The sequence below is a fragment of the Choloepus didactylus genome, chromosome 9 (assembly GCF_015220235.1).
Source record: "Choloepus didactylus isolate mChoDid1 chromosome 9, mChoDid1.pri, whole genome shotgun sequence".
NCBI lineage: Eukaryota > Metazoa > Chordata > Mammalia > Pilosa > Megalonychidae > Choloepus > Choloepus didactylus.
This window is the reverse complement of record NC_051315.1, coordinates 134,959,750-134,986,770: the sequence shown is the minus strand read 5'-3', so window position 1 is coordinate 134,986,770 and position 27,021 is coordinate 134,959,750. Positions and strand designations below refer to the sequence as shown.

Sequence of the window (27,021 nt, the reverse complement as noted above, 5' to 3'; positions counted from 1 at the left end):
TTTTCATTATACGTGTCATCTCTTTTGCCATATCTTCCCTAATCTTTTTGGATTCATTCAGCATTAGTTATTTCAATTCCTGTATCTCATTTGACATTTAAGTTTGTTCTTTTGACTGGGCCATAACTTCGTTTTTCTTAATATAGGTTGTAGTTTTCTGTTGTCTAGGCATGTGGTTTCTTTGGTTACCCCAATCAGGTTTTCCTAGACCAGAAAGGTCTCAGGTCTAGGAAGGACGGAATAGTATCTGGTTTCCCTGAGGGTGTCTTACAAGATTGATACACCCTGTGAGGCCTCAGGTCACTGTGCTTTTCTGTCCAGCAGGAGGCGCCTGTCAGCTTGTAGCTCCAGACTGTTGTAAGGAGGTGAGGCCGGTGGCTGTTTTCCCCTAGGTTCTGGGATCTGGTTCTTAATGGAAGGTGGGTAGTAGAGCTTGGCGCCACCTTCTTCCTCTTAGGGAAGATACGACCCTTAGGGAGAGGTCATTTGCATATAAATAGATTCTTTGTTTCTCTAACTCTGCTATCTCCACCCTTGTCTGGGTCAGAGTGCTGTGAGTTTAAAATGGCTGAGGCTTTCTCTACTGCAGAGCACTGCAAGCTGAAAATGGCTGAGGCTTTATCCATTGAACTGCCCAGGTTGAAGAGAGAAAAAGGGATAGAAAGCGCCCTAACACAGTCTACAGCCCCCAGATTAACCCATTGGCCACAGATAGCACCCGATCCTTTGGGATCCCCGTCCTGAGACATATACGTCCCCTGGCTCTTCAAGGTCAGTCGTTACTAAAAGCCTCTGTCTGCTTGTTGCAGCTTGCATTGATCAGTTCACGTTTGCCAATTAAAACCCTAGTTGGAGGTGGGCTGAGGTGTATTCTCTTGTTTAGAGAATGCTGCTCTCTAGCACTACGAGGCTTTGCAGTTCAGGCTGCTGTGAGGGAGGGGTTCTCGGCTCAGGTCTGCAGTTTTTACTCGCAGACTTTGTGCTGCCATCTCAGGCATTTCTCCCATTCTAGATTGTTGCACTATGTGTGGACAGTCACGGCCATCCCTCAGCAGTTATTCCAGATCTTTTACTAGTTTTAGTTCCTGGTTGTTTATTAGTCGCTCTGCGGGGACTAACCAACTTCCACTCCTGTCTATGCTGCCATCTTGTGACTCCCTTTTGGGAGCTTTCTGATGACTGACTCAGTTTCTTTGCTTGTGATTGGTTTGCTCAGGTCATCTATTTCTTCTTGAGGCAATGTTTGTTGTTCATGCTTTCTAGGCACTTGTACATTTTGTCTAAGTTGCCTAGTTTGTTAGCATATAATTGCTTGTTGTATCTTCTCATTATTTTCTTTATTTCTCTGGGGTCATTAGTTATGTCTCCCCCCCCCCCCCTTTTTGTTAGCCTAGCTAAGGGTCCATCAATTTTACTGATTTTCTAAAAAAACTGATTTTTTATTTTCTGGTTTGTTGATTCTCTCTATTGTTTTCCTCTTCTCAATTTCATTTATTTGTGCTCTAATCTTTGTTATTTCTTTCCTTCTGTTTGCTTTGGGATTAATTTGCTGTTCTTTTTCTAGTTTCTCCAGGTGAACAGTTAATTCCTCAATTTTTGCTCTCTTTTCTCCTTTAATAGAGGCATTTAGGGCAATAAATTTCCCTCTCAGCACCACCTTTGCTGAATCCCATAAGTTTTGATATGTTGTGTTTTCATTGTCATTTGCCTTGAAGTATTTACTAATTTCTCTTGTAATTTGTTCCTTTACCCACTGGTTTTCTAAGAGTGTGTTGTTTAGCCTCCACATATTTGTGAGTTTTACAACCTTCTGCCTCTTATTTATTTCCAACTTCATTCCATTATGATCCAAGAAAGTGTTTTGTATAATGTCAATATTTTAAAATTTGTTGAGACTTGCTTTGTGACCCAACATATGTTCTATCCTGAAGAATGTTCCATGAGCACTTGAGAAAAATGTGTCTCCTGCTATAGTGGCATGTAGTGTTCTAAAAATATCTGTCAAGTCTAGTTCATTCATTGTGCAAGTCAACATCTCTGTTTCCTTATTGATCCTCTGTCTAGATGTTCTGTCCATTGATGAGAGCGGTATATTGAAGCCTCCAGCTATTATTGTAGAGGTATCTACTTTTCCTTTCAGTGTTCTCACTATTTGCCTCATGTATTTTGAGGCACTCTGGCTTGTTGCATAAATATTTATGATTGTTATATTTTCTTGATGAATTGACCCTTTTATTAATATGTAGTGTCCTTCTTTGTCTCTTTTAATTGTTTTAATTTTTTTTCTTCTTTTTTTATTGAGATTTTTCAGATACCATACAACTATCCAAAGATCCAAAGTGTACAGTCAGTTGCCCACGGCACCACCATACAGCTGTGCATCCATCAACACAATTATTTTTTTTTCAATTTTTAGAATGTTTTCACCACTACAGAAAAGAAACAAAGACAAAAAAAAAAAGGAAACTCACATCCTCCCATACCCCTAACCATGCCTCCCCTCCATTATTGATTCATAGTTTTGAATTGTTTTACTTTTGAAGTCTATTTTGTCTGATATTAAGGTTGCTACTCCCACTTTTTTATGGTTATTGTTTGTGTGAAATATCTTTTTCCAACCTTTCACTTTCAGCCTATTTTTGTCCTTGTGTCTATAGTGAGTTTCTTAGCATATAGATGGGTCTTGTTTTTTAATCCATTCTGTCAGTCTATGTCTTTTTATTGGGGTGTTTAATCCATTAACATTTAGTGTTATTACTGTAAGGGCAGTACTCCTACCATTTTGTGTTTTGGATTTTATATGTCATATCTTATATTTTTCTCTCCTTTTACATGTCCTGTCTTCATTTCTACACTCTTTCTCAAACCTCTCTCTCCTGTCTTTTCCTGTCAGCCTATAGCACTCCCTTTAGTATTTCTTATAGTGCTGTTCTGTTATTCACAAACTCTCTCAGTGTCTGTTTGTCTGAAAATATTTTAATCTCTTCCTCAGTTTGGAAGGACAGCTTTGCTGGATGTAGAATTCTTGGTGGGCAGTTTTTCTCTTTCAATATCTTAAATATATCATACCACTTCCTTCTTGTATTTATGGTTTCTGCAGAGAAATCTGTACGTAGTCTTACTGTGCTTCCCTTGTGATGGATTGCTTTTGTCCTGCTGCTTTCAGAATTCTCAATTTTGTTTGACATTGGACAATCTGATCAGAAAGTGTCTTGGAGTAGGTCTGTTGGGATCTTTTCTGTTTGGGTTACACTGTATTTCTTGAATCTGTAATTTTATGCCTTTCATAAGATTTGGGAAATTTTCAGTGATTATTTCTTCTACTATTCTTTCTCCACCTTTTCCCTTCTCTTCGCCTTCTGGAACACCCTTAACACATATATTTGTGTGCTTTATCTTGTCATTCAGCTCCCTGTGACCCTGCTCATATTTTTCCTTTCTTTTCTGTATCTGTCCTTTTGTGTATATGATTTCAAATGTCCCGTTTTCCAGTTCACTGATCCTTTCTTTTGCCTGTTCACATCTACTGTTGTATGTCTCTGTTGTGTTTTTCATCTCTTCTGCTGTGCCCATCATTCCTATTAGTTCTGCCATTTGTTTTTTCAAGCTTACAGATTTTTCTTCATGGTCATTCAGTGTCTTCTTTATATTCTTCATCTTTTTTGCCACATTTTCCTTCAGCTTGTTGATTTGGTTTAGATTTATTTGAACATCTTTAATTAGTTGTTTCAATTCCTGTATCTCAGTTGAACTGTTAGTTTGTTCCTTTGGCTGATCCATATTTTCATGTTTCTTAGTATGGCTTGTTAATTTTATGTGTCTTGGCATCTGATTTTCTTGAATAGTTTATTCTGGAGCTCATTTTCACTCTTTTACCTAAGATTTTCTTGTTGGTTGGCTTTGTTCTCTATCCTTTGGCATTCAGTTCAACTTATTCTGGACCTCTACCATAGTGTCTGTTTAGTTGATCATAATTTTCCCCTCGTTTTTCTGGTTCTTGCTTTGCCTCTATGTAACCTTTTTGTGAGAGGGTCTCCCCAGATATGATTGACCCCATGCAGAGCTTCCCAGTCCAGACAGGCCCAGGTCTCAGGAGGAGAGTATGGAGTTTCCCTGAGAATAAGAACCACAGGTTGTCAGACCCCCCCCCCCCGTGAGGCCTCTAGACTCTGTGCTTTTCCTGTCCTGCCCAGCAGGTGGTGCTTGTCAGCCCGCAGCTCCCCCCACCAGTAAAGAGGTGCCACAGGTGCCTTTCGTTCTCCTCAGACCCTGTTCCTGCCAGGGCTATGGCTGACTCAAGCTGGTTTCTGTTTTCCAGCCCCTGGGCACTGAGTTCTCTGAGAGAGGGCTATCACCTGAGCTGGGCTCCGCCCTCCCTTTTCTTTGGGAAGTTACGCCCTTCAGGGGATTGTCTCTCCCATCAGGCTCATTGCTTTGTCTCTCAGAGCCCTGTCAGCTCTGCCCTTGCCTGGGTCCAGGGGCTGATTGCAGATATTTGAGGCTTTGTGTTTTGAGTTATTTAAAACAAAAACAAAAATGAAAAACAGAAAAAGAAAAAGAAATTGCTTTTCAAGGCCTTTCCACAGCCTCCCAGTTTTGTCAGTCCCAGTATAGACTATTTAAAGATAAGCCCTTTAGGCTATTATCTCTTTTACCAGAATAGTTACTCTCAGACAACTTGAATTCTGCCCTTGCAGGGAGGCTGGGCTGAGGCAGGAGCTCTGATGGGCTCTTGAAATGCAAAAAGATAGGAGGAAAAAAACCAAAAAACCCGACTTTTCAGAGCAGGAATCCAGCTTCCCGGGTTTGCAAATGGGAGTTGGTACCCGTTTCTAAATGTGCCCCTTTTTGTTGGAGCCCAGCCCTTTTCCAGTATTCTGAACACCTCAAACTCCATAAGCCACTCTCTCTCTTTTTTTTTTTTTCTTTTTTTGCTAATTTTGTTAGCCTTGCTTCCTCTCTGCCAGGCTGATTGCTCCCAGATTCTTTCATGTCTGCTCTCAGCTTATATGTGCTTGGACCTTTTATTCAGCAGTACAAGTTTGTTAATCAGTTCTGCAGTTGGGGCCAGGTTGAGTCCCCCTCACTGCTTCCAGCACAGATTGTTTCTTTTTCCCTCTGGGAACCAGCTCCAGTACAGTCTGCCGTGCCTGGGGCGGGTGCGGCGCCAGCCCCCTAGTTGGGGAAACTTACAGGTTTTGCTGCAATCCCAACTATTTCCCCCATTCCAGACTGTTGTATGATGTGTGACTAATCATAGACTTCCCTTAGATGGCTGTTCAGCACAGTTCCTGGCTATTTACCAGCCGCCCTAGAGGAGTAACTAAATTCCACACCTCACCACTCTGCCTTAAGAATTGACATCTTAACAATATTTAGTCTTCTAATCCATGAACACGAATGTCTTTCTGTTTATTTAAGTCATTTTTTATTTCTTTTAGCAATGTTTTGTACTTTTCTGTGTCCAGGTCCTTTACATCCTTGGTTAGATTTATTCCTAGATATTTGATTCTTTAAACTGCTATTGTAATTGGAATTTTTTTCTTGATTTCTTCTCCCCATTGTTCATTACTAGTGTATAGAAACACTGTTGATTTTTGGGTGTTGATTTTGTATCCTCCCACTTTGCTGAATTCATTTTTTAGCTCTAGGAGCTTTGTTGTGGATTTTTCAGGATTTCCTGTATATATAATCATGTCATGGGGAAATTTTTATTTCTTCTTTTCCAAGTTGGATACTTTGTATTTCTTTTTCTTTTCTAATTGCTCTGGCCAGAACTTCTAGTTCAATGTTGAGTAACAGTGGTAACAGTGGGCATCCTTGTCTTGTTCCTGATGTTAGAGGGAAGGCTTTCAGTCTCATTGAGTTTGTTGTTAGCTGTGGGTTTCTCATATATGCTCTATTCCTAGTTTTCTAAGTGGCTTTTTTTTTTAATCAAGAAGGGGTGCTCAATTTTATCAAATACCTTTTCTGCATCAATTGAGATGATCATGTTCTTTTTTTCCCTTCATTTGTTTAATGTGGTTTGTTACATTCATTGATTTTATGTCGAACCACCTTTATATACCTGGGATAAATCCCACCTGATCCTGGTGTATAATTCTTTTAATGGACGGTTGGATCTGGTTTGCTAGTATTTTGTTGAGGATTTTTGCATCCATAGTCATAAGAGAAATTTGGTCTGTGATTTTCTTTCCTTTCTTATCTTTATCTGGGTTGGGTACGAAGGTGGTGTTGGCCTTGAAGCAGGAATTAGGGAGTGTTCCCTCTTCAGTTTTTTTTGGAAGAGTTTGAGCAGGATTGGTGTTAATTCTTCTTGGAATGTTGGGTAAAATTCCCCTGTGAAGCTGTCTGGTCCTGGGTTTTTCTTTGTTGGAAGGTTTTTGATAACTGATTCTCTCTCTTTGCTAATTATTGGTTTGTTGAGCTCTTCTATTCCTTCTTGAGTCAGTGTAGGTAGTTTGTGTGCCTCTAGGAATTTGTCTGTTTCTTCCATGTTATTTAATTTGTTGGCATACAGTTGTTCATAGAATCCTCTGTTGTCCTTTTTATTTCCAGGGGTTGGTAGTTATGTCCCCCTTGTCAGTTCTGATTTTAGTCATCTGTGCTCATCCTCATTTTTTCTTTTTAATCTAGCTAAACATTTGTCAATTTTTTTGATCTTTCCAACTAACCAGCTTTTGGTTTTGTTGATTTTCTCTATTGTTTCATTATTCTCTATTTCATTTATCTCTGCTTGGATCTTTCATTCATTTTGCTTGCTTCGGTTTACTTTGCTCTTCTTTTTTCTAGTTCTTCCAGTTTTGAGGTTAGTTCTCTGATTTGAAGTCTTTCTTCTTTTCTAATACAAGCATTTAGAGCTATAAATTTCCCTCTCAGCACTGCCTTTGCTGCATCCCATGAATTTTGGTTTGTTATAGTTTCATTTTCATTTGCCTTAAGATATTTCCTAATTTCTCTTTTGATTTCCTCTTTAACCTATTGGTTGTTTAGGAGTGTGTTTCTTAATTTTCACACAGTTGTGAATTCTCCATTTCTACCTCTGTTATTCATTTCTAGCTTCATTCCATTGTGGTTGGAAAAGATACACTGTATGACTTAAGTATTTTTGAATTCTGTGAGACTTGTTTGATGACTTACACTGAGGTCTGTCCTGGGTGGTGAAGAGTGTGTATTCTGTTGTTGCTGGGTGAAGGGTTCTGTATGTGTGTACTAGGTCTGGTTGGCTTTTTATTTCCTTCTTGATCTGCCTGGATGTTGTATCCATTATTGACAGGGATGCATTGAAGTCTCCTGTTGATGTGGAGCTTTCAGTTTCTCCCTTCACATCTGCCTGTGTTCTCTCCATATGTCTCAGGGCTCTGCTGCTGGGTGCGTGCATACTTAGAATTGTCACACCGTCTTGTTGAGGTGACCCCTTATCAGGATGTGATGATGTCTTTGCTCTTACAACTGTTTCTGACTTACTCTGATTTCCTTGATATTAGTACAGCTACTTCAGCTCTCTGTTGGTTACTACTTGCATGGTATGGTTTGTTTTTTGTTTTTTTTTACACCCTTTCATTTTCAACCTACTTATGTCTTTGAATTTAAGGTGAGTGTCTTATAGACAGCATATAGTTGGATCATGCTTTTTTATCCATTGTATCAGTCTCTACCTTTTGACTGGAGAGTTTATCCATTTGCATTTTAGGTTGCTGTTGATAATGCAGGACTTCTGCCATTTTGCTCTTTAGTCTTAGACCTTCTTTGTACCTCAATTCTTCCATTAATACCTACTTTCATCTTTATGTGATGTTTTATATTGTACCATATTAATTTAAGTACTTTCTCATTTCTAGGTGGATGTATGTTTTCATACATTTTCCTTGTGGTTACCATGGGGTTAAATTTTAGCATCCTAAATATATACCAATCATATTTGATTTGATACCGGCTTGACTTAAATAGCTTACACATACACTGATCCTCTGCCAGTTTGTCCCCCCAACTTTTTTTGGTACTTGTTACAAATTATATCTTTTTACATTTTATGTCCAAAACCATAGATTTTTCATTACTTTTTAATGCATTTGCACTTTAGTACCTGTCGGGGGTAAGAAGTGCAGTTACATAACAAAAAATAGAAGATGGTAGTACTGGCGTTTCAGATTACGCCAGTGGTTACCTTCTGGAGGCCTTTATTTCTTTTTGCTGCTTTGATCCACTGTCTAGTGACCTTTCCTTTCAGTCTGAAGAGCCCCCTTTGGCATCGCTTGTAGGGCAGGGCTAGTGGTGAGGAACTCCCTCAGCTTTTGTTTATCTGGGGATGTCATTTTTGAAAATATTGCTGGATGTAAAATTCTTGGTTGGCAAATGTTTCCTTCCAGCACTTTATTTTGTCCCATTGCCCCCTGGCCTTTACGGCTCTAATGACAGTCAGCACTCAGTCTAATTGGGACCCCCTTGGACGTAACAGTTGTTTTTCTCTTGCAGCTTTCAGAAGGCTCTTTGTCCTTGCGTTTGACAGTTTGATCAGTATGCGATTGGGTGTATTTCCCTTCAAGTTTATCCTGCTTGGTGCTCAGTGGGGCTGCTTAGATGTGCATATTTATGTCTTTTGCTGAGTTTGAGAAGTTCTCTGTCATTATTTCTTTAATATTTCTTCTGCCCTTTTCTCTCTCCTTCTGGGACTCCATTAATGGGTATGTTTGTGCACTTGATGGTGTCCCAGAAGTTTCTTAGGCTATTTTGCCTTTTATAATTCTTTTGTCTTTCTGTTCCTCAGCCTGATTCATTTCAATTGTCATGTTTTCAAGTTCACTGATTCTTTCCTCTGCCAGCTCTAGTCTGGCATTTTTTTTAAATCATATTTTTTGTTGTGGAATATAACATATTTACATAGAAGTGATAACTTTCCAGGTGCAATTTAACAAATAGAGAGCAAATTTCAAAGAATATTGTTGGTTACAGTTCCACAGTTTCAGTTATTTCCTTACTGTGAAATATATATGCAAAAAGGTAATAACTTTCAAAGTACGAATTAACAAGTAGTTATTTAGGAAATTTCCAAAAACTGGGAGTTACAGTACCATAGTTTCAGTTATTTCCTTATTGTAAAATATATATATATATAAAAAGGTGATAACTTTCGGATTACAATTTAACAAGTAGCTATAGAGCAAATTTCAATGAATTCTATGGGTTACAGCTCCACCATTTCAGTTTTTTCCTTCTAGCTATTCTAATACCTTAACAATTAAGAAAAGAAAATTATATACAAATTCAGTATTCATTTTTAATTTCAGTTTTTGTGGTCTTCAACTCCAGTAGTTCTGTTTCCTTTAAAAATTTTCTATCTCTTTATTGAGATTCTCTCCTATTGTTTGTTGATTGTTTCCCTGATATTCTTTAGTTTTTTGTCTGTATTTTCCTTCATCTCCTGTGATATCTTAGCTCATTTTTTTTTTTTTAATATCAGAATATATTTTATTCTGGACACGTTTCAGATCTGGTTCATATTACAGTTGTCAAAGCAATATAACGAAAAGGGAAACTGCAACAACAAAAACTGTGCCTAAGAAGGATAAAAGGGTCACTGGGGACAAATCACTGTGACGCGGAACCAAAATGCGTTGTAGGTGTGATTAACGTGGTCCAGGGCAGCCTCTGTATCAGCTTTCCTTACATAGTCATCATGGAAACTGAGCGGTAAACGTTCTCTAACATGTAGCTCATTCTTTAAAAAGGCTCTATTTGCCACGTCCACAGTCTGGTCTACTTTGTTGGTCTTGTTAGGATTTCTATCCTTTTCTTTGGATGGGCCATCTTTTCCTGTTTCTTTGCCCTGTAATCTTATGCTGTGCTCTGTGAATTTAAACATTTGAAAATGCTAACCCTGGGGTTCATTCCCTGCGGTGTGCACTTCTTGAGTTTAGCCAGCTGGGGAGGAGACAGGTGTTCTCGGGCGCCAGCCCCCTGGAGGACGGTCCCGCGCGAATGGCCTGGGCCTGGGCCTGCTGGTGGCTGGGGTTCCCTGTTGACAGGAGTTTGGGTGCCCCCTCTGCTCCCATTGGACAGGTTTCCCTCTCTCCTGGGTGTTCCATTGCTGGACCTGAAGCAGGGGAGCCTTTGCCCCAGGCCGTCTGCCTCAGTCATTTCTTACGCTGCGTTCCTCATCGGAAGCTGCGTTTGCCTGGAGGGCAAGTTCTGGGCGTGGGGAGCACACTGGAAAGGCATCCCCTGTCCGTCTGTCCCAGGAAGGGAGTGCTGGCCAGCTCTGCCCTGCCCTGGAGAGGGAGAGGGGGGCCAGGAAGGGGGCCAGGAGCCTCCCCCCCCAGAGTGCTGTCTTGCCCTGCCCGTGAAGGCAGCCCCCCACTGCCCCCTCCGGCTTGGAGGAAACGCGATGCCTCTAAGTCTCCTCCGCCACCTTTGTCTGGGGCGCGGTGGACGGCGGCCACCCTTAAAGCCAGGCCCCCGGCGATCGGAAGTAGCCGACCACAAGCCACGATCAGCGCTCGGCCCGTGCCCATCCCGATCTTGGGGAAGTGGGTTTTGGGGCCCTGTCAGGCACCGTAAGCTATGCCAGGGGCCAGGCCTCACAGCTGCCTTGAGAGTGGGGGTGGGTGCAGGTAGCCGCCACACAGGTGATTCTGCAGCCCCTCCCTCCCACTCCCCTTTGGGTGTTGCCCGTAGTCTTCGGGCCTCTGGGGTTCCCAAACAGTTGATGAGACCGTTCCCGCCTGTGTGGTAACCGTCCTGGTGGGGGCTGAGGCCACCTTTGTTCTAAGCATTTGAGAGCAGGTTGCACACATCGTGCTCCTTGGGCACCTGCTGCCGCCCCGTGTGTTTCCTGAAGAGGAGGCCTTGCAGTTGTTGAGTTCAAGAAATGTATCCTTGGTGTAAAGCTTCCAGTGTGCATTCCGGCCTTTTCACCCATCCCAGTATTTCCCTTGGGGCGTGCTTGGGAGGACGCTTTCCTTCTGTGATGTCTGAGACGTGATCCCCTCAGCAGAAGGCCAGGTGTTAAATGGCGGGAGAAGTTGTGGTTTCCGTTTTTGTGGGACCCTTTCAGTGGGTGTGACAACGCCACTTGTTACATGTGCTTCCGGGGGGCGTGGGGGCGTGCCCCTGTGGGGTGAGGCCTGAGGCCTTGGGACCCGGGGGGATCTGGGCCTGTGTGGGCCTCCCCGCACGTGGGAGGACACGGTCAGGAGCTTGGTGGGGGCAGCAGTCGGGTCGCTGCGGCCTGGTGGGTCCCGGATGTCTGAGGGGCAGGCAGGGGGGCTGCTGGAGACGAGCACCCTGGGCCTGCGGCTGGCCCCTGTGAGCAGTGTCTTTCGGGCCTTGCTGTGTTTTGGTAGCAGGGCCGGGGGCTGGCCTGGGCACGGGACAGGGCAGGTTTTCAGTGGAGTCTGGATGCTCAGGATCAAGTATCCAAAACCACAGTGTGTCCACGTTCAGAGTAGAAAGCTGGAGGGGTCGGAGTGGGGGTGTGGCTGAGCCGAGGACTGACTTGGGGGTGGGGTGAGCCTTTCTCAGGGGTGCGGCTTCTGTCCTGCACAAGCTGGGCTGTGGGCCGGATAGCAGAGAATGCGTTTGGTGCCGGCTTTGTTTCTGGAACATCCTTGTACCCTTTCCTCGGTGGTCCTCCCCGCGAGAGCCTTGGCGTGATCTGAGCTGGCGTGACCCACGGGGCCGGCCCGGGTGCTGCGGGGCCCAGCATGGGCCCTAGGGACCCCTGTGTGGAGGGGACAGAGGCAGAACGCCAGTGTTCCTGCCTGCAGCACCCCCGCGTGGACCCCGAGGAGCTCTTCACCAAGCTGGACCGCATCGGGAAGGGCTCCTTCGGGGAGGTGTACAAAGGCATCGACAACCGCACCAAGGAGGTGGTGGCCATCAAGATCATCGACCTGGAGGAGGCCGAGGATGAGATCGAGGACATCCAGCAGGAGATCACCGTGCTCAGCCAGTGTGACAGCCCCTACATCACCCGCTACTTCGGCTCCTACCTGAAGGTGCCGTGGCGGGTGGGGGCTGCGGGGGTACGGGGAACTCTGCCAGGTCTGCTGCCGTTGGGCCCCCTTCTTGGCCTGAGCTCAGGAGGGGCCTGGGCTGTCCCTGCGCCTCCTCACAGGGTCCCAGCAGCCACAGACCCAGGCTCACAAAGTGGCCCCTGTGGAAGGGATGATGGCGCAGGGGACCAGGGGACAGGGAGGTCCCCAGCCTTGCCCTGGGGAGTTCCAAGGGGGCTGAAAGGCTGCAGCAGCCCACCTGAGGGCAACTGAGGGTGCCTGAGGGAACGAGAGACTGAGGGAGGATCTGCCTTGGGGGCCTTCTGGCCAGCAAGCACATCACGGCCATGGCCCGTGCTTCCAGGGCTTGCCGTCTTCGGGCCTCTGTGGGGCTGGTGGCAGCCTGGGCTGGAGCAGGGCGGGGATGGCTGGGTCTGGACAAGGCTGGCCCCTTCCTTCCCTGCTGACGCTCCCCCGCCTGCCTGCAGAGCACCAAGCTGTGGATTATCATGGAGTACCTGGGCGGCGGCTCGGCCCTGGACCTGGTGAGCACTGGGCACGTGTCCCGGGGGCGTCCCACTCGGGCTCCTGGGCCCCCTCTCGTCCCCCCTGGCTGGGAATCGTGTAACCCGAAGCGAGCTGCCTCGTGCAGTTGTCCTGCTCCTGGGCGGGGGCCCCTGGGCCTTTGGCTGCGCCCAGGCTGCCCGTAGACAGCTCTGGGGGGCCTCCTTGCTGGCCTCGTGCTGCCCAGGCCTGGCTTTGATCTCCCGAGGACGAGGACGGAGGGGTGTCGCTGGGAAGGCTCCCCACCCCTGCCCGGCCCTGAAGCTGCGTTGTTTGAAGTCCGAGGGGTGCAAGGACCACCCCCTCCCTGCTGCGGCCTGGCTGAGTAGGGCGTGTCGGCCATGCAGGTGGGGTCTGGGGGTGCTGCCGCCTCCCTGCTGGGCCTTGGTGATGGTCTGGCGGGGTGGCCTGGGGCTGGGGTGGCGCGAGCCCCGTGTGGCGTTGTGTGCACAGCTGAAGCCGGGGCCCCTGGAGGAGACGTCCATCGCCACCATCCTGCGGGAGATCCTGAAGGGCCTGGAGTACCTGCACTCGGAGCGCAAGATCCACCGTGACATCAAAGGTCCTGCGGGGCGCGGGCCCCAGGGCGGGGTGGGGTGTCTCGCTCCCCGTGGCTTCCAGAAGTTGAGCAGCTCGGTCTCCCTGCGTTTCCAAAAGCCGCATCCGCAGTGGAAACAGCTTCAGTAGCCCCCGTCTCCCCAGCCCCGCACCTTGTGTGCAACTAGTGCGAGAAGGTACTGGATTTAGCCAAGCTGAGAGTTCCTGTTTGTGGTCTTTCCGTGTTGGGGAGCCCCTATGGGGCCCGATGCGCGGGGCCTGTGGATGAGGTGGGCCTCACCCAGACAGGCTGCACCCTCAGCATCCCGTGGGGGCCCTGGGGAGGGGTGAGGGCGGAGTTCCACTGCTGGGTGCCCCTCCGCTCCTCTCCCCGACACGACACGGGGTCCTGGGCCCCGCCGCACCCACTGGGCTCTGTGCACGGAGAGGAAGGCCCGTGGGTCCCTGTGGACAGCCGGGGTGACGCCGCATGTCTGTGCTGAGCAGCCGCCAACGTGCTGCTGTCGGAGCAGGGGGACGTGAAGCTGGCGGACTTTGGGGTGGCCGGGCAGCTCACCGACACGCAGATCAAAAGGAACACCTTTGTGGGCACGCCCTTCTGGATGGCGCCCGAGGTCATCAAGCAGTCGGCCTATGACTTCAAGGTGGGGCGGCCGGGCCAGGGCGCGGGGGCGGGCAGGGTGGGTGCCACCGTGTCGACTCGGGGCCTCTGTGTCCAGGCCGACATCTGGTCCCTGGGGATCACGGCCATCGAGCTGGCCAAGGGGGAGCCCCCCAACTCCGACCTCCACCCCATGCGCGTCCTGTTCCTGATCCCGAAGAACAGCCCGCCCACGCTGGAGGGCCACCACAGCAGGCCCTTCAGAGAGTTTGTGGAGGCCTGCCTCAACAAGGACCCCCGATTCGTAAGCCCTGCCTCCGGGTTCGGGGTCCACCCTGCCTGGGCCAGGCCCGCCCTGAGCCCCACTCCTCATCCAGGGTGGGTCCACCGTGGCCTTGGGTCTGGGGTTGTGAGGACTGCGTGGCCCTGGGAGGTGCACCCACTCTCAAGGGCCCCTCCAAATGCTCCCCAAGCGGCGATGGGGCTCCCCGCCAAGGCCGGGCTGCCCTGCAGTCCGAGCACTGCACACCGGGAAGGGAGTCCCGTCGGCTTGAGGGCGGCTCTCCCTGCCTCACCCTCCCGGCTGCCCCCCACCTGGGACCCCTCCCGGCCTCGCCCTCCGCCCCCACCCCTGTGCCTGCCCCTCCCAGGCCGCGTGTGATGCGCCCGTCCCCCGCAGAGGCCCACCGCCAAAGAGCTCCTGAAGCACAAGTTCATCGCCCGCTACACCAAGAAAACCTCCTTCCTCACCGAGCTCATCGACCGCTACAAGCGCTGGAAGTCGGAGGGCCACGGCGAGGAGTCCAGCTCCGAGGACTCGGACATGTAGGGGCCGTGTGTGTCCTCGGGGGCCCGGGGGACCTGGGGCTATTCCTGCTGCCCACTGGAGGCACCCTCCTGGCCGGGGGGCCGGGCCCCTCGTCGCTGCCTGCTCCTGCGAGGCCCTCCTGTCCCCTGCCCCTGCCCTCGCGCACGTAACTCGTCTTCCTCAGCGACGGTGACGCCGAGGATGGCGACCAGGGCCCCATCTGGACTTTCCCCCCCACCATCCGGCCGAGCCCGCACAGCAAGCTGCACAAGGGGACAGCTCTGCTCGGCTCACAGAAGGTCAGCCCTGGGCGTCCCTGGGTGGACACTGCCGGGTGGCCGGGTGGGCAGGGCCCTTCCGGGGCTGAGGGCAGGGGAGGCCGGGCTGTCCCGGGTGCGGCTGGAGCCTGTGTCCGAGCTGCCCACGTGAGGAAGCCGGGTCTGGGGTCCGCCCTTGTGGCTGCTCCCAACAGATGGCCCCCAGCACCTTCCCAGGGAGGTCAGTGTCGGGCTGGGGACTGGGAGCCGCCTGGCGCCCCATCCCCTGTCGGCTCTGCCCACCCTGCGCCTGTCTCTGCAGTCCGCGGAGCCCGTCAAGAGGCAGCCGCGCTCCCAGTGTCTGTCCACGCTGGTCCGGCCCGTCTTCGGAGAGGTGAGGGGGCTGGGCCAGGCAGCCTCCCACGAAGACGCCCCAGCCCCAGCTCCCCGTGGTTTCATGGTCTCCCCTCTGGCTTCCTGGCCCAGAGTAGTGGGGGGTGAGGTCAGGTGGTATGTGGGTGCCCAGGAGCGTCTCATCAGGTGAGAGCAGGTGTGCTGGGGCGTGGATAGCTGCAGGAGGGACAGGTGTGAGTGCCCTGCCCTGCCGCGGGGAGGAGCCCGGGAGGCCACGTCCCTGCCCGCAGGGGTCTCGAGCACTGGGTCAGGGTCTGGACGGGGCAGAGAACGGTGACAAGGCCCTGGCCTGGGGGCCCTGTGGGCAGCTGGGCAGGGCAGCCTGAGCCGGGCCCCAAGTGGCCTGGGGACTCACGGGGCAGGAGAGGGGGTGGGCCTGGGTGGTCTTGGGCTGACGGCTGCCGCAGGTGCAGGCAGACATGGCGGCGGGATGGGGGTGCTGTGCTGGGCGGGACGGAGGGCAGGCCCGGCTGGGGTGCCCCTCGGGTCGGGTTGGGCCCCTGGCGAGGTGTCTGTCCCTGCTGTGCCCTCTTGTGTGACTGACTGGCTGTGAGCCCCCTGCCCCCGCGGGCCCATGCTGGGATTTGCACCATGGGGTCGATGGGGCAGCATAGGGCCCTCCTCAGTACCCCTGCCATGTCCCTCGGGGGCCCTGATTGTGGGGCCTGAGGTCCTTGGTGACTCCTAAGGGATAGCTCTGGGGAGAAGGAGGTACCCCAAGCGGGACAGGGCCTCCATTAGCTTGGGTGAGGGGTGTTGGGGGCCCTCGGCAGCACCGCAGGCTCTCCCAGGCATGTGGAGGCGTCCGGCCAGCGGTCCTGAGCTTGACCCCCGCTCTGGTCCATGCCAGCCCATGCATGTGCCCCGGGGGCTCCTCAGGATGGAAGGGGCTGTTCTGTCTGGCCCAGTGTCAGCAGGGGAAGGGGGTGGGCTGGAGCCTCCCCTGGAGTGAGATGTCCTGGGGCGGCCCAGGCACTGCTCCCTCGGGCTTCTGGGTGGTCATGGGGTTCTGCTGCAGGGATAGCCCTAGAGGCAGGTGGGAGCTTCCCCTGTGGCGTCTTTCCTGCTTGCTCCCATGAGAGTGGGGGCTGCATGTGCCCGTGCACCCCCGGCCCACCCCGCGTCTCTCCCGCAGCTCAAGGAGAAGCACAGGCAGGGGGGCGGGAGTGTGGGTGCCCTGGAGGAGCTGGAGAACGCCTTCAGCCTGGCCGAGGAGTCCTGCCCGGGCATCTCGGACAAGCTCATCGCACGCCTGGTGGGGCGGGTGCAGAGGTGAGGGCCGGGCGCAGGGGTCCTGGGCCACCCTGGGCAGTGCCAGGACCTGACCCGTGCCTCGCCTCTCCCTGCAGGTTTTCACACAACAGAAACCACCTGACCTCGGCCCGCTGAGGCTGCTGTGGGGGTGGGGGTCACCTTGGGCTTCGGCTCTGTGGGGGGCACTGGCTCGGGCCTTCTTGCTGGGCCATGCGGTGGTCATCCAACACTGGACCCAGAAGCCCGAGACGACCCTAGCGGGCACCCACACACCTCCTCAATGGCCAGGACGCCGTCCCCAGCCAGCCTGGGCCACACCCGGAAGCACAAACAGCATCGCCAGCCAGGACTGCGCTGTTTCCTGTTCCCGGGCACCCAGAGGGTGGTTTTTTTTTTTTTTTTTTTAAAGAAAACTGAACTTTCTTGTTTTCCTAAGTATTCTGAGACCAAGATGTTTTTGTAGAAGGTTGAAAGGGTTTTGCCACTTTCAATAAAGACGTGAAGCGGAGCTGTGGTGGTGCCGTGTGGAGCCCCGGGCCTCGGCCCCCTCCTGCACCGTCCCCATCGTCGGGACGTGCCCCGGAAGGAGCAGACGGGGCTGTGGGTGATGCCATTTATTTTTAACCACATGTGCATATGAGCTCGAGCAGCTTGTCCATCTGCTTCCATTTGTTACAAAACATTAGGGGCACTAATAAATTATTGGACAACTCCCTTGTGGGTGAGAACTTTGATTTCCGTGCAAGGAGGGCCAGCCTGGTGCTGAGATCCAGGCCCCTTGGGAGGTGGGGGCTGCCAGGGGAGACGAGCCCCCCAGCGTCGGGGCAGGCTGCCAGTCCTCCCAGCAGGCCAGCAGGCCACGGCACACGCTGCTCCGCCGTCCCTGCCGCTGCCTCTGCACCCACACGGCTCGCGGCGGGTCTGTGTCCCTGCGGCTGCTGCCCTTCCTTGCTGCCAGGATCACGGATGCCCACGGTTCAGGGCAGGGCCCGGTGACCCTCGGGGGGCCCTGTTGCAGCTCCCAGGCGGGCTGCTGGCCCCTGCGATCACCTCCATCCACCTGGGAAAGAGGACGGCTCTCAGGACCCGAGGGTACAAAACGTGAGGCCAGTGGGCTTGAGCACCGTCTTCTTGAGGACACAAACGCGGGGTGGCCGGGGAGGCAGCGGTCACGGGAGTCCCTGGGGCGCCCCTTGGAAGTGAGAAGAGGAGAACTTGCGGGAGTTTCTTGGGACAACAGGCCCACAGGCTGAGCAGGATGCACCACCACGTCACCTCTCAAACGTGTACTTGCTCTTGGCCCGGGAGAAGTAGACGTGGGATTTGAACTGGAGCTTAAAGACCAGGTCCTTGTGGACGCCGTTGGCTTCCCCTGGGACGCTCAAGCAGTAGCCCAGCAGCGGGAGGCTGGCCAGCGGGTGGGCATCCTGGAAGACGGTGCCACGGGGGTGTCGGGAGGGACACGGCCCCTTGCCCCCCACCACGTCTGCAGGCTCACCTCCCACAGAGGGAGGCGGGTGGGGTGCCCCGGGCCCAGCGAGCCCCTACCTGGTGAGCCTTGCAGAAAAACAGACAGAAATGGGTGAAGACCGCCCAGAGCTTCTGCCAGCCGTTGCTGTTTTTGAACTTTCTCAGCAGATACCCCGAGAGCTGGTTCTGTCCGCGAGACAAGCGAAAGCACACGTGCGTCAGCCGCGCCCAGCTTGCCCTCTGCCCCCAGGATGGCGGGGCGCCACCAGTGCTCTCTGGCTGAGCCCCCCAGCCGGCCCTCCCCTCGCTGCGTCTCCACGGCAGCTCTCCGTCCGTCAGTGTGGCCGTCTCACAGGGACGCTGCGGTCTGGGGTGAGGCTCCGGCTCCAAGTGAAATAACGCTGCATCCCTTTTCCCTCCGCCCACCAAGCAAAATGAAGAGAAGGCTGGTTTCCTGCCCAGCAGCCAGGGGCGTGAAGCCGCCTCACGGACAGCAGAGCCATGTCTGCGAAGTTCTTTCAGTGGTGGGTGGGGAGAGGATGGAAACAGGAGGGCCAAGCAAGGGGCCCCCACCCCAGCCTGGGTCCAGTGGGCTCTGGAGTGTGGCTCCAGGGTGGGCAGCTGCTGTGCCCGTGGCCCAAACTGCCAAGCATGGGACCCCCCCGGACTTCAGGGGTGCAGGCCAGTCAGCGGGCCCCCGCTCTGATTCGCCAGGACCCAGAAGCAGTGGGCACCACTGGACCAAGGGCAGTGGACATGTGCCAGGGGCCTCCTGCCCTCCACAAGGGCGTCCCCTAACTTGTGACAGGTAGTGAGGAGAGGCCCATGCAGTGGCTGAGCCAGGGGAGCCGGGAGGACGCTCCAAGAAACAGTTAGAGGATGGAGAACTGAGTGGGGTGAGGGGGTGGGAAAGGCTTAGGGGTGAAGGAAACAAGGGGTCTGGGGCTCAAGCCATTGAGGCCATGAAGGAAAACCAGGGCTGCAGGGGCAGCCAGACGGATGGGGGCCATGAGGGGACCTGCGGGAGGCGCAACCCTGAGGCTCGGGGGGTGTGGGTGGGGCAGAAGGCAGCAGGGTCAAGAGCTCTGGGGTCGAAAGCCCACCAGTGAGGAGATGCCGATGGCCCAGGAGCCCCCATGCAGCACCCCTTGGGTGAGGGGGGCTGAGAGAAATCGCGGGGCAGGGCCAAGGCCGCCTCTGCGCTCCCGCGTGCCCAGCCGGCCCTGCTGTCCTTGTCTCGGTCACTCCCCTCCGCTGGCACCCAGGCTGCCCCTCCCTCCCCAGCCCAGGGGAGGCTCTACCCAGTAATGGGGCCCAAGCAGGTTCGGTCCCCCCGAGGACCCTTGGAAGGGTGCCTGCAGCCACCCGTTCAACAGGAGGGGTCCTGGGGAGCCCCCGGGCATGGCCATTGCTGATTTGGCAGCAGGTACCTCAACGGCCGCGCGGTGGTCAGCCCGGGAGAGGCTCGTGTTCCGGAACCAGCACACGTGCAGTGTGGTGTTGATCTGCTGCTGGCCCAGCCCCTCGCAGGCACCCCCAGCCTCCGTTCCCGACTCTTGCCTCTCAGGAGACCCTGGGGGAAGGAGTTGCAGCCACTGACCAGGCCCTGGGGGCGGCCAGCTCCTCAGTGGAGAGGCGGACACAGCGCTCGTGCCAGGTGGCCCAGGCACCTCCTCCCTGCCCAGGGGTGGGACTCACAGGTGACGGGAGCCGGGGCGGGGCTGCGGCCGCTGCTGGCTGCTTCGATGGCCATGCTCAGGTCACCCATCTACTACTTCATCTCCAGCCGGGTGCTGCAGGGACTGGGGCTTGGGGTCTGCTCGGCAGGACCTGCCTGTGGGGCGAGGCCTCCACCCCAAGGGCTGCAGGGCAGTGCCCCAACCTGGGATTGGCTTCCTGGGGCCTGGGGAGCCAGCTGGTCTCAGGAAGGGGAGGGGGAGCAGGCGCCGTGTGCCCCTCGCATCGTGGGCCCTGGGGCCTGGCTGGAGCGTGCGCCCCGAGCCTACAGACCCAGCAGGGACACGCGGCTGTGGAGTGGCCCAGGAGGGTGGGTGGGGCCCGCTGTGCACCCCTCCGAGTCCCACATCGGCTGTGTCTCTGACGACTCCGGGTTGGGGACTCAGCGCCCTGCAGCCCTGAGACGGCCGGGCCGGGGTCAGGGGCTTCCCGCCAGTGTCCTCAGAAGGCAAGTGTGGCTGCCGTGCTGCCCAAGCTCTGCTCTCCACAGGCAGGGGTGTGCCCCTCGGGTGCTGCGTCTGGCCCAGATGCGCTCTCGTCCCTTGGTGAGGGCACCCTAGGACCAGGCCAGCCCACCGAGCCCCAGGGGACGTTCCGCAAGCTTCTGCGGGAGGAGCTGTCCCTCCGGCCTTGTGGCTTTGGGGTCGTGCTCACGGGGAGGTGGGATGGGGTTCACGGACACCTCACCTGGCTGCCACCACAACTGTCTTCTGGGCAGAGCAGATGGCGAAGCAGTGCGGGGCCGGCCACGCGCCCTCTGCTTCTTCAACCTGTGGGTGGAAGCAGAGCTGGGCACGGCTACGCCCACGCCTGGGCCCAGCCGAGGGGCGGCCAGCGAGGGCCGGGGCGGCTGGCTCAGAAGCCGGGGCTGTCCAAGGCACACAGCTGGGAGGGAGCACTGTGGCGGGCGAGCTGTGGGTAGGGGGCACCGGCTACTCACCGGCGGGTCCAGCACTAGCAGCTGGAAACCAAGCACAGAAGAGATGGCGAGTGATTTCAGTACTAGAAAGGGAGGCGGGTGGTTCCTGGTTTACAGCTGGCACCGAAACCACAGTTTACGGGGAGGCCTTGACAGACGAGGGAGCAGACGAAATAATTCAAAAATAAAATCCTATCAAGTCAAACCTAAACCAGTATCCAGGAGAGTTTTCCCTGACAAAGAAAGACATTCGAGGAATGCAATGACAGTTCATCAGGGTGTGGGTGCAGGCACACACCTCCCTGCGGGAGAAAACCCTTCGGTAACAGCCACAGCACAGGGTTTCTGATAAAACCTCTTAGAAACAAAAGGATACCGTCCTAAACACGGCAGATTCTCCTTCAGCACGAGCCGCTGCCTCCCCTCTGGAGCCAGGTGCGAGGCCCGGAAGCTTCCCCGGGCAGGACCCGCGGCTCACGGGGGGCCTCGCAAGAGAAGACTTTCAAGGTGTTCATCTCCCCACAAAGAACATACCAGCTCAGCGAGCTTCAATCAGGATCAGTCGTCCCGCTAGAACCACGTGCCCAGAGGGCCTGGGGCCGGGCGGGCCGGGGGGGACGGCACACGCCAGAGGACCCCAAGGCGCCTTGGGATCGGGAGGAGACCCGGGGTTCAGCGACTGTCGGAAACCAACTATTGATGAAAAAAGTTAACTCCCAATCGAGTAACATCCATCAAAATAACTTACAGGCAACCAATTAACTGAGAAAGAGGAAACCCCGGTGGCCTGGGGGAAGGTGCCCGTTCCGTTCCGCCGCGTGGAGGAGGAGGACGAGCCGAGGAGGGGCCCGGGCGTGCGAGGGGCAGGCGCTGGGCCGGGTCAGGCCAGCAGGGCCCCTGCCGAGGGGCTCGGTCCTACGGGGTAAACGGACTGCAGGCGAGGCCAGCGGGGGAGCGTCCCGACCTACAGCGAGACACCTAAGCAAGGCCCGGGACGGGCGCTCGGCGGCCACACTGGCAGCCAGAGCAGCGGCAGGTAAGATGGCGGACGGTTCTCGCTCGCCAAACTGGGAAACAGGAAAGAGCTAACACCGCTGTTTTCCAGGGCTCTGGGAAAGGCACCATCGGATGGGGCCCGCGGGCAGGTGCCGGCGACTCAGCAGGGACGAGCCGAGCCCGACGCCAGGGCCCTGCGCCCGGCACGGCGCACCCACAGGCACAGCTCTCTACTGGGGGTCGGGGTCGAGCTAGCAGCGACTTTCTATGTTTCCAGCTAATTTTTCTGTAACAAAAGTACAATTTGAAAAGTATAGTTTAAAACAGATTTTCACTTCCAATGACGGGAGATGAGGTCATTCAAACTGGCCTCCTCTTGCGAGAAAACAAGAAGCTGAACTGAACGTTAAAATCGCCTGCTGGAAGGCTGTGGCAGTCCCACTGCAGGAGACACCAGGCGGGACGGGCACCTCAGAGCCACGCCCACGGGCCAGAGGAGCAGAGCAGGGACACCGCGCACGGACACGGGGACAGGGACACGGGGACGGGGGCGCCGCGCACGGACACGGGGACAGGGACACGGGGACAGGGACGCTGCGCACAGACACGGGGACAGGGACATGGGGACAGGGACACCGCGCACGGACACGGGGATGGGGATACGGGGACGGGAGCTGCACACGGACACGGGGACAGGGACACGGGGACAGGGACACGGGGACAGGGACACGGGGACGGGGACACGGGGACAGGGACACGGGGACGGGGGCGCCGCGCACGCACACGGGGACAGGGACACGGGGACGGGGACGCCGCGCACAGACACGGGGATGGGGATATGGGGACAGGGGAGCCGCGCACGCACACGGGGACAGGGACACGGGGACGGACACGGGGACAGGGACATGGGGACAGGGGAGCTGCGCACGGACACGGGGACAGGGACACGGGGACAGGGACATGGGGACAGGGACACGGGGACAGGGACACGGGGACAGGGACATGGGGACAGGGGAGCCGCGCACGGACACGGGGACAGGGATACGGGGACAGGGACATGGGGACAGGGACACTGTGCACAGACACGGGGACAGGGACACGGGGACAGGGACACGGGGACAGGGACATGGGGACGGACACGGGGACAGAGACATGGGGACAGGGGAGCTGCGCACGGACACGGGGACAGGGACACGGGGACAGGGACACGGGGACAGGGACATGGGGACAGGGGAGCCGCGCACGGACACGGGGACAGGGATACGGGGACAGGGACATGGGGACAGGGACACTGTGCACAGACACGGGGACAGGGACACGGGGACAGGGACACGGGGACAGGGACATGGGGACGGACACGGGGACAGAGACATGGGGACAGGGGAGCTGCGCACGGACACGGGGACAGGGACACGGGGACAGGGACACGGGGACAGGGACATGGGGACAGGGGAGCCGCGCACGGACACAGGGACAGGGATACGGGGACGGACACGGGGACAGGGACACTGTGCACAGACACGGGGACAGGGACACGGGGACAGGGACGCTGCGCACAGACACGGGGACAGGGACACGGGGACAGGGACATGGGGACAGGGACATGGGGACAGGGATGCTGCACACAGGGACAGGGACACGGGGACAGGGACACGGGGACAGGGACATGGGGACAGGGACGCTGCACACAGGGACAGGGACACGGGGACAGGGACATGGGGACAGGGACATGGGGACAGGGATGCTGCACACAGGGACAGGGACACGGGGACAGGGACATGGGGACAGGGACATGGGGACAGGGATGCTGCACACAGGGACAGGGACACGGGGACAGGGACATGGGGACAGGGACGCTGCGCACAGACACGGGGACAGGGACACGGGGACAGGGACATGGGGACAGGGGAGCTGCGCACGGACACGGGGACAGGGACACGGGGACAGGGACACGGGGACAGGGACATGGGGACAGGGATGCTGCACACAGGGACAGGGACACGGGGACAGGGACATGGGGACAGGGATGCTGCACACAGGGACAGGGACACGGGGACAGGGACATGGGGACGGACACGGGGACAGGGACATGGGGACAGGGACGCTGCGCACAGACACGGGGACAGGGACATGGGGACAGGGACATGGGGACAGGGATGCTGCACACAGGGACAGGGACAAGGGGACAGGGACATGGGGACAGGGATGCTGCACACAGGGACAGGGACACGGGGACAGGGACATGGGGACGGACACGGGGACAGGGACATGGGGACAGGGGAGCTGCGCACGGACACGGGGACAGGGACACGGGGACAGGGACATGGGGACAAGGACATGGGGACAGGGATGCTGCACACAGGGACAGGGACACGGGGACGGACATGGGGACAGGGGAGCCGCGCACGGACACAGGGACAGGGATACGGGGACGGACACGGGGACAGGGACATGGGGACAGGGGAGCTGCGCACGGACACGGGGACAGGGATACGGGGACAGGGACACGGGGACACGGACATGGGGACAGGGACATGGGGATGGACACGGGGACAGGGACATGGGGACAGGGACGCTGCGAACGGACACGGGGACAGGGACACGGGGACAGGGACATGGGGACAGGGACATGGGGACAGGGATGCTGCACACAGGGACAGGGACACGGGGACAGGGACATGGGGACAGGGGAGCTGCGCACGGACACGGGGACAGGGACACGGGGACAGGGACACGGGGACAGGGACATGGGGACGGACACGGGGACAGGGACACGGGGACAGGGGAGCTGCGCACGGACACGGGGACAGGGACACGGGGACAGGGACATGGGGACAGGGACATGGGGACAGGGATGCTGCACACAGGGACAGGGACACGGGGACAGGGACATGGGGACAGGGATGCTGCACACAGGGACAGGGACACGGGGACAGGGACATGGGGACGGACATGGGGACAGGGACATGGGGACAGGGACGCTGCGCACAGACACGGGGACAGGGACATGGGGACAGGGACATGGGGACAGGGATGCTGCACACAGGGACAGGGACACGGGGACAGGGACATGGGGACAGGGATGCTGCACATAGGGACAGGGACACGGGGACAGGGACATGGGGACAGACACGGGGACAGGGACACGGGGACAGGGGAGCTGCGCACGGACACGGGGACAGGGACACGGGGACAGGGACATGGGGACAGGGACATGGGGACAGGGATGCTGCACACAGGGACAGGGACACGGGGACAGGGACATGGGGACAGGGGAGCCGCGCACGGACACAGGGACAGGGATACGGGGACGGACACGGGGACAGGGACATGGGGACAGGGGAGCTGCGCACGGACACGGGGACAGGGACACGGGGACAGGGACATGGGGACAGGGACATGGGGATGGACACGGGGACAGGGACATGGGGACAGGGACGCTGCGAACGGACACGGGGACAGGGACACGGGGACAGGGACATGGGGACAGGGACATGGGGACAGGGATGCTGCACACAGGGACAGGGACACGGGGACAGGGACATGGGGACAGGGGAGCTGCGCACGGACACGGGGACAGGGACATGGGGACAGGGACACGGGGACAGGGACATGGGGACAGGGACATGGGGACAGGGATGCTGCACACAGGGACAGGGACACGGGGACAGGGACATGGGGACAGGGGAGCTGCGCACGGACACGGGGACAGGGACACGGGGACAGGGACACGGGGACAGGGACATGGGGACAGGGACATGGGGACAGGGATGCTGCACACAGGGACAGGGACACGGGGACAGGGACATGGGGACAGGGGAGCTGCGCACGGACACGGGGACAGGGACACGGGGACAGGGACATGGGGACAGGGACATGGGGACAGGGACATGGGGACAGGGATGCTGCACACAGGGACAGGGACACGGGGACAGGGACATGGGGACAGGGGAGCCGCGCACGGACACAGGGACAGGGATACGGGGACAGGGACACGGGGACAGGGACATGGGGACAGGGGAGCCGCGCACGGACACAGGGACAGGGATACGGGGACGGACACGGGGACAGGGACATGGGGACAGGGGAGCTGCGCACGGACACGGGGACAGGGACACGGGGACAGGGACATGGGGACAGGGATGCTGCACACAGGGACAGGGACACGGGGACAGGGACACGGGGACAGGGACATGGGGACAGGGATGCTGCACACAGGGACAGGGACACGGGGACAGGGACACGGGGACGGGGGAGCCGCACGCGGACACGGGGACAGGGACACGGGGATGCGGACACCGCGCACGGATATGGGGACAGGGACATCACGGACATGGGGACGGGGACGTCGCGCACGGACATGGGGACAGGGATACGGGGACAAGGGAGCTGCGCACGGACACGGGGACGTCGCGCACGGACATGGGACCGGTGCGCAGGATCAGCTGCGTCCTGTGCTCTCCCGTCTGTCGCGTCCCCAGGTAGATCCCGGGTAGAACAGGTGAGCCCACAGTGGGACCTGGCAGAGTGGGAGCTACGAGAAAGGCTCTCCATGACCTTAAAACGTCTTCATCAGTTTACAGAAAGCACCGATCACGAGTGACACGGTGATGAATGAGAGACAATGTGGGCACCGGCTGGTGAACTGCGCTGGCCCCACCTGGCGCAGAGCCTCCGCCCGCCCGAGTGGATGCAGGTGGCACCGGCCACGAGGGGGACGTGGGCAGCAGTGAGGCTTGTGCCCGGGACCCCCACGTGCAGCCACAGCTGGGCAGCAGGGGCGCATCTGACAGGGGTGAGCGGGAGGCCACACCCCACACGTCCGTCAGCGGGAACATACATGGCTTTAGAACTACACGCGAGTGCGTCACGTAACTAATTACAACGTCCCTAAGAACCAAAATTTCCAGTGAAAAGACACAAGTATAAAATCGAAGCACAGACACTATCATCTTAAGAATCTGTGGCTCACTGTTTTCTCCTTCAGAGAGAGGTGGCCGCCAGCTGTGGCCTCGGGGATGACCCGGCGAGGGCAGTGGGCAAGGCCCCAGACGCACTTCCTGCCGCAGGACACGCTCCGCGGAGGCCCCAGGGCCCGGGGCCCACCCAGAGGGGCCCCTGAAGGGACAGCAGCCGCCACTGACCGAGAGACGGAAACCGGGCCGGGCTGGGCCACTCACCAGCAGGCCGCGGACAGGTAGGAGGCCCTGGATCCGGAAGCAGCTGGTGCCCGCGGTGGCTTTGCTCGTGTGCAGCAGCATGTCCGACAACTGTGCAGGAAGGTGGGGTGGACGGGTTTGATCGCAGTGACAAAGTTTCAATCCCGTGGAAGCAGACGGGATGGCAGAGGCCCAGCGCGGCAGCAGGACAGGGCCCGGCTGGCCCGAGCCTCAGGAGGGCCCTGATCCCCCGTCGTCCCCATGACCGGGAGCTGCCACCAACCTGGGCAT

General features: G+C 56.2%; 2 protein-coding genes across 5 annotated transcripts in view; one reads left to right on the top strand and one right to left on the bottom strand.

The window, feature by feature from the left end:
• STK25 (serine/threonine kinase 25) overlaps positions 1-17,163 on the top strand; it is a 29,759-nt gene extending 12,596 nt beyond the window's left edge. For 2 of the 4 annotated variants that reach the window (XM_037848480.1, XM_037848479.1), the window contains exons 3-11: positions 11,766-11,996; positions 12,482-12,538; positions 13,011-13,119; positions 13,602-13,759; positions 13,835-14,020; positions 14,396-14,541; positions 14,709-14,823; positions 15,104-15,175; positions 16,545-17,163. In XM_037848480.1, the coding sequence (XP_037704408.1) occupies positions 11,766-11,996; positions 12,482-12,538; positions 13,011-13,119; positions 13,602-13,759; positions 13,835-14,020; positions 14,396-14,541; positions 14,709-14,823; positions 15,104-15,175; positions 16,545-16,856 (1,386 nt within the window). In that variant the 3' untranslated portion in view covers positions 16,857-17,163. Of the gene's footprint in view, positions 1-11,765; positions 11,997-12,481; positions 12,539-13,010; positions 13,120-13,601; positions 13,760-13,834; positions 14,021-14,395; positions 14,542-14,708; positions 14,824-15,103; positions 15,176-16,330; positions 16,472-16,544 lie in introns of those variants that run through there. The other 2 variants (XM_037848481.1, XM_037848482.1) reach the window with 2 other exon arrangements.
• The window catches only part of LOC119543879 (FERM, ARHGEF and pleckstrin domain-containing protein 2-like), a 71,009-nt gene continuing 61,040 nt past the window's right edge, over positions 17,053-27,021 (bottom strand). The window contains 7 exon segments of the mRNA XM_037848699.1: positions 17,053-17,509; positions 17,725-17,876; positions 17,998-18,105; positions 19,350-19,525; positions 19,618-19,712; positions 20,344-20,426; positions 26,752-26,841. Coding sequence (XP_037704627.1) covers positions 17,410-17,509; positions 17,725-17,876; positions 17,998-18,105; positions 19,350-19,525; positions 19,618-19,712; positions 20,344-20,426; positions 26,752-26,841 — 804 coding nt within the window. The 3' untranslated portion in view covers positions 17,053-17,409.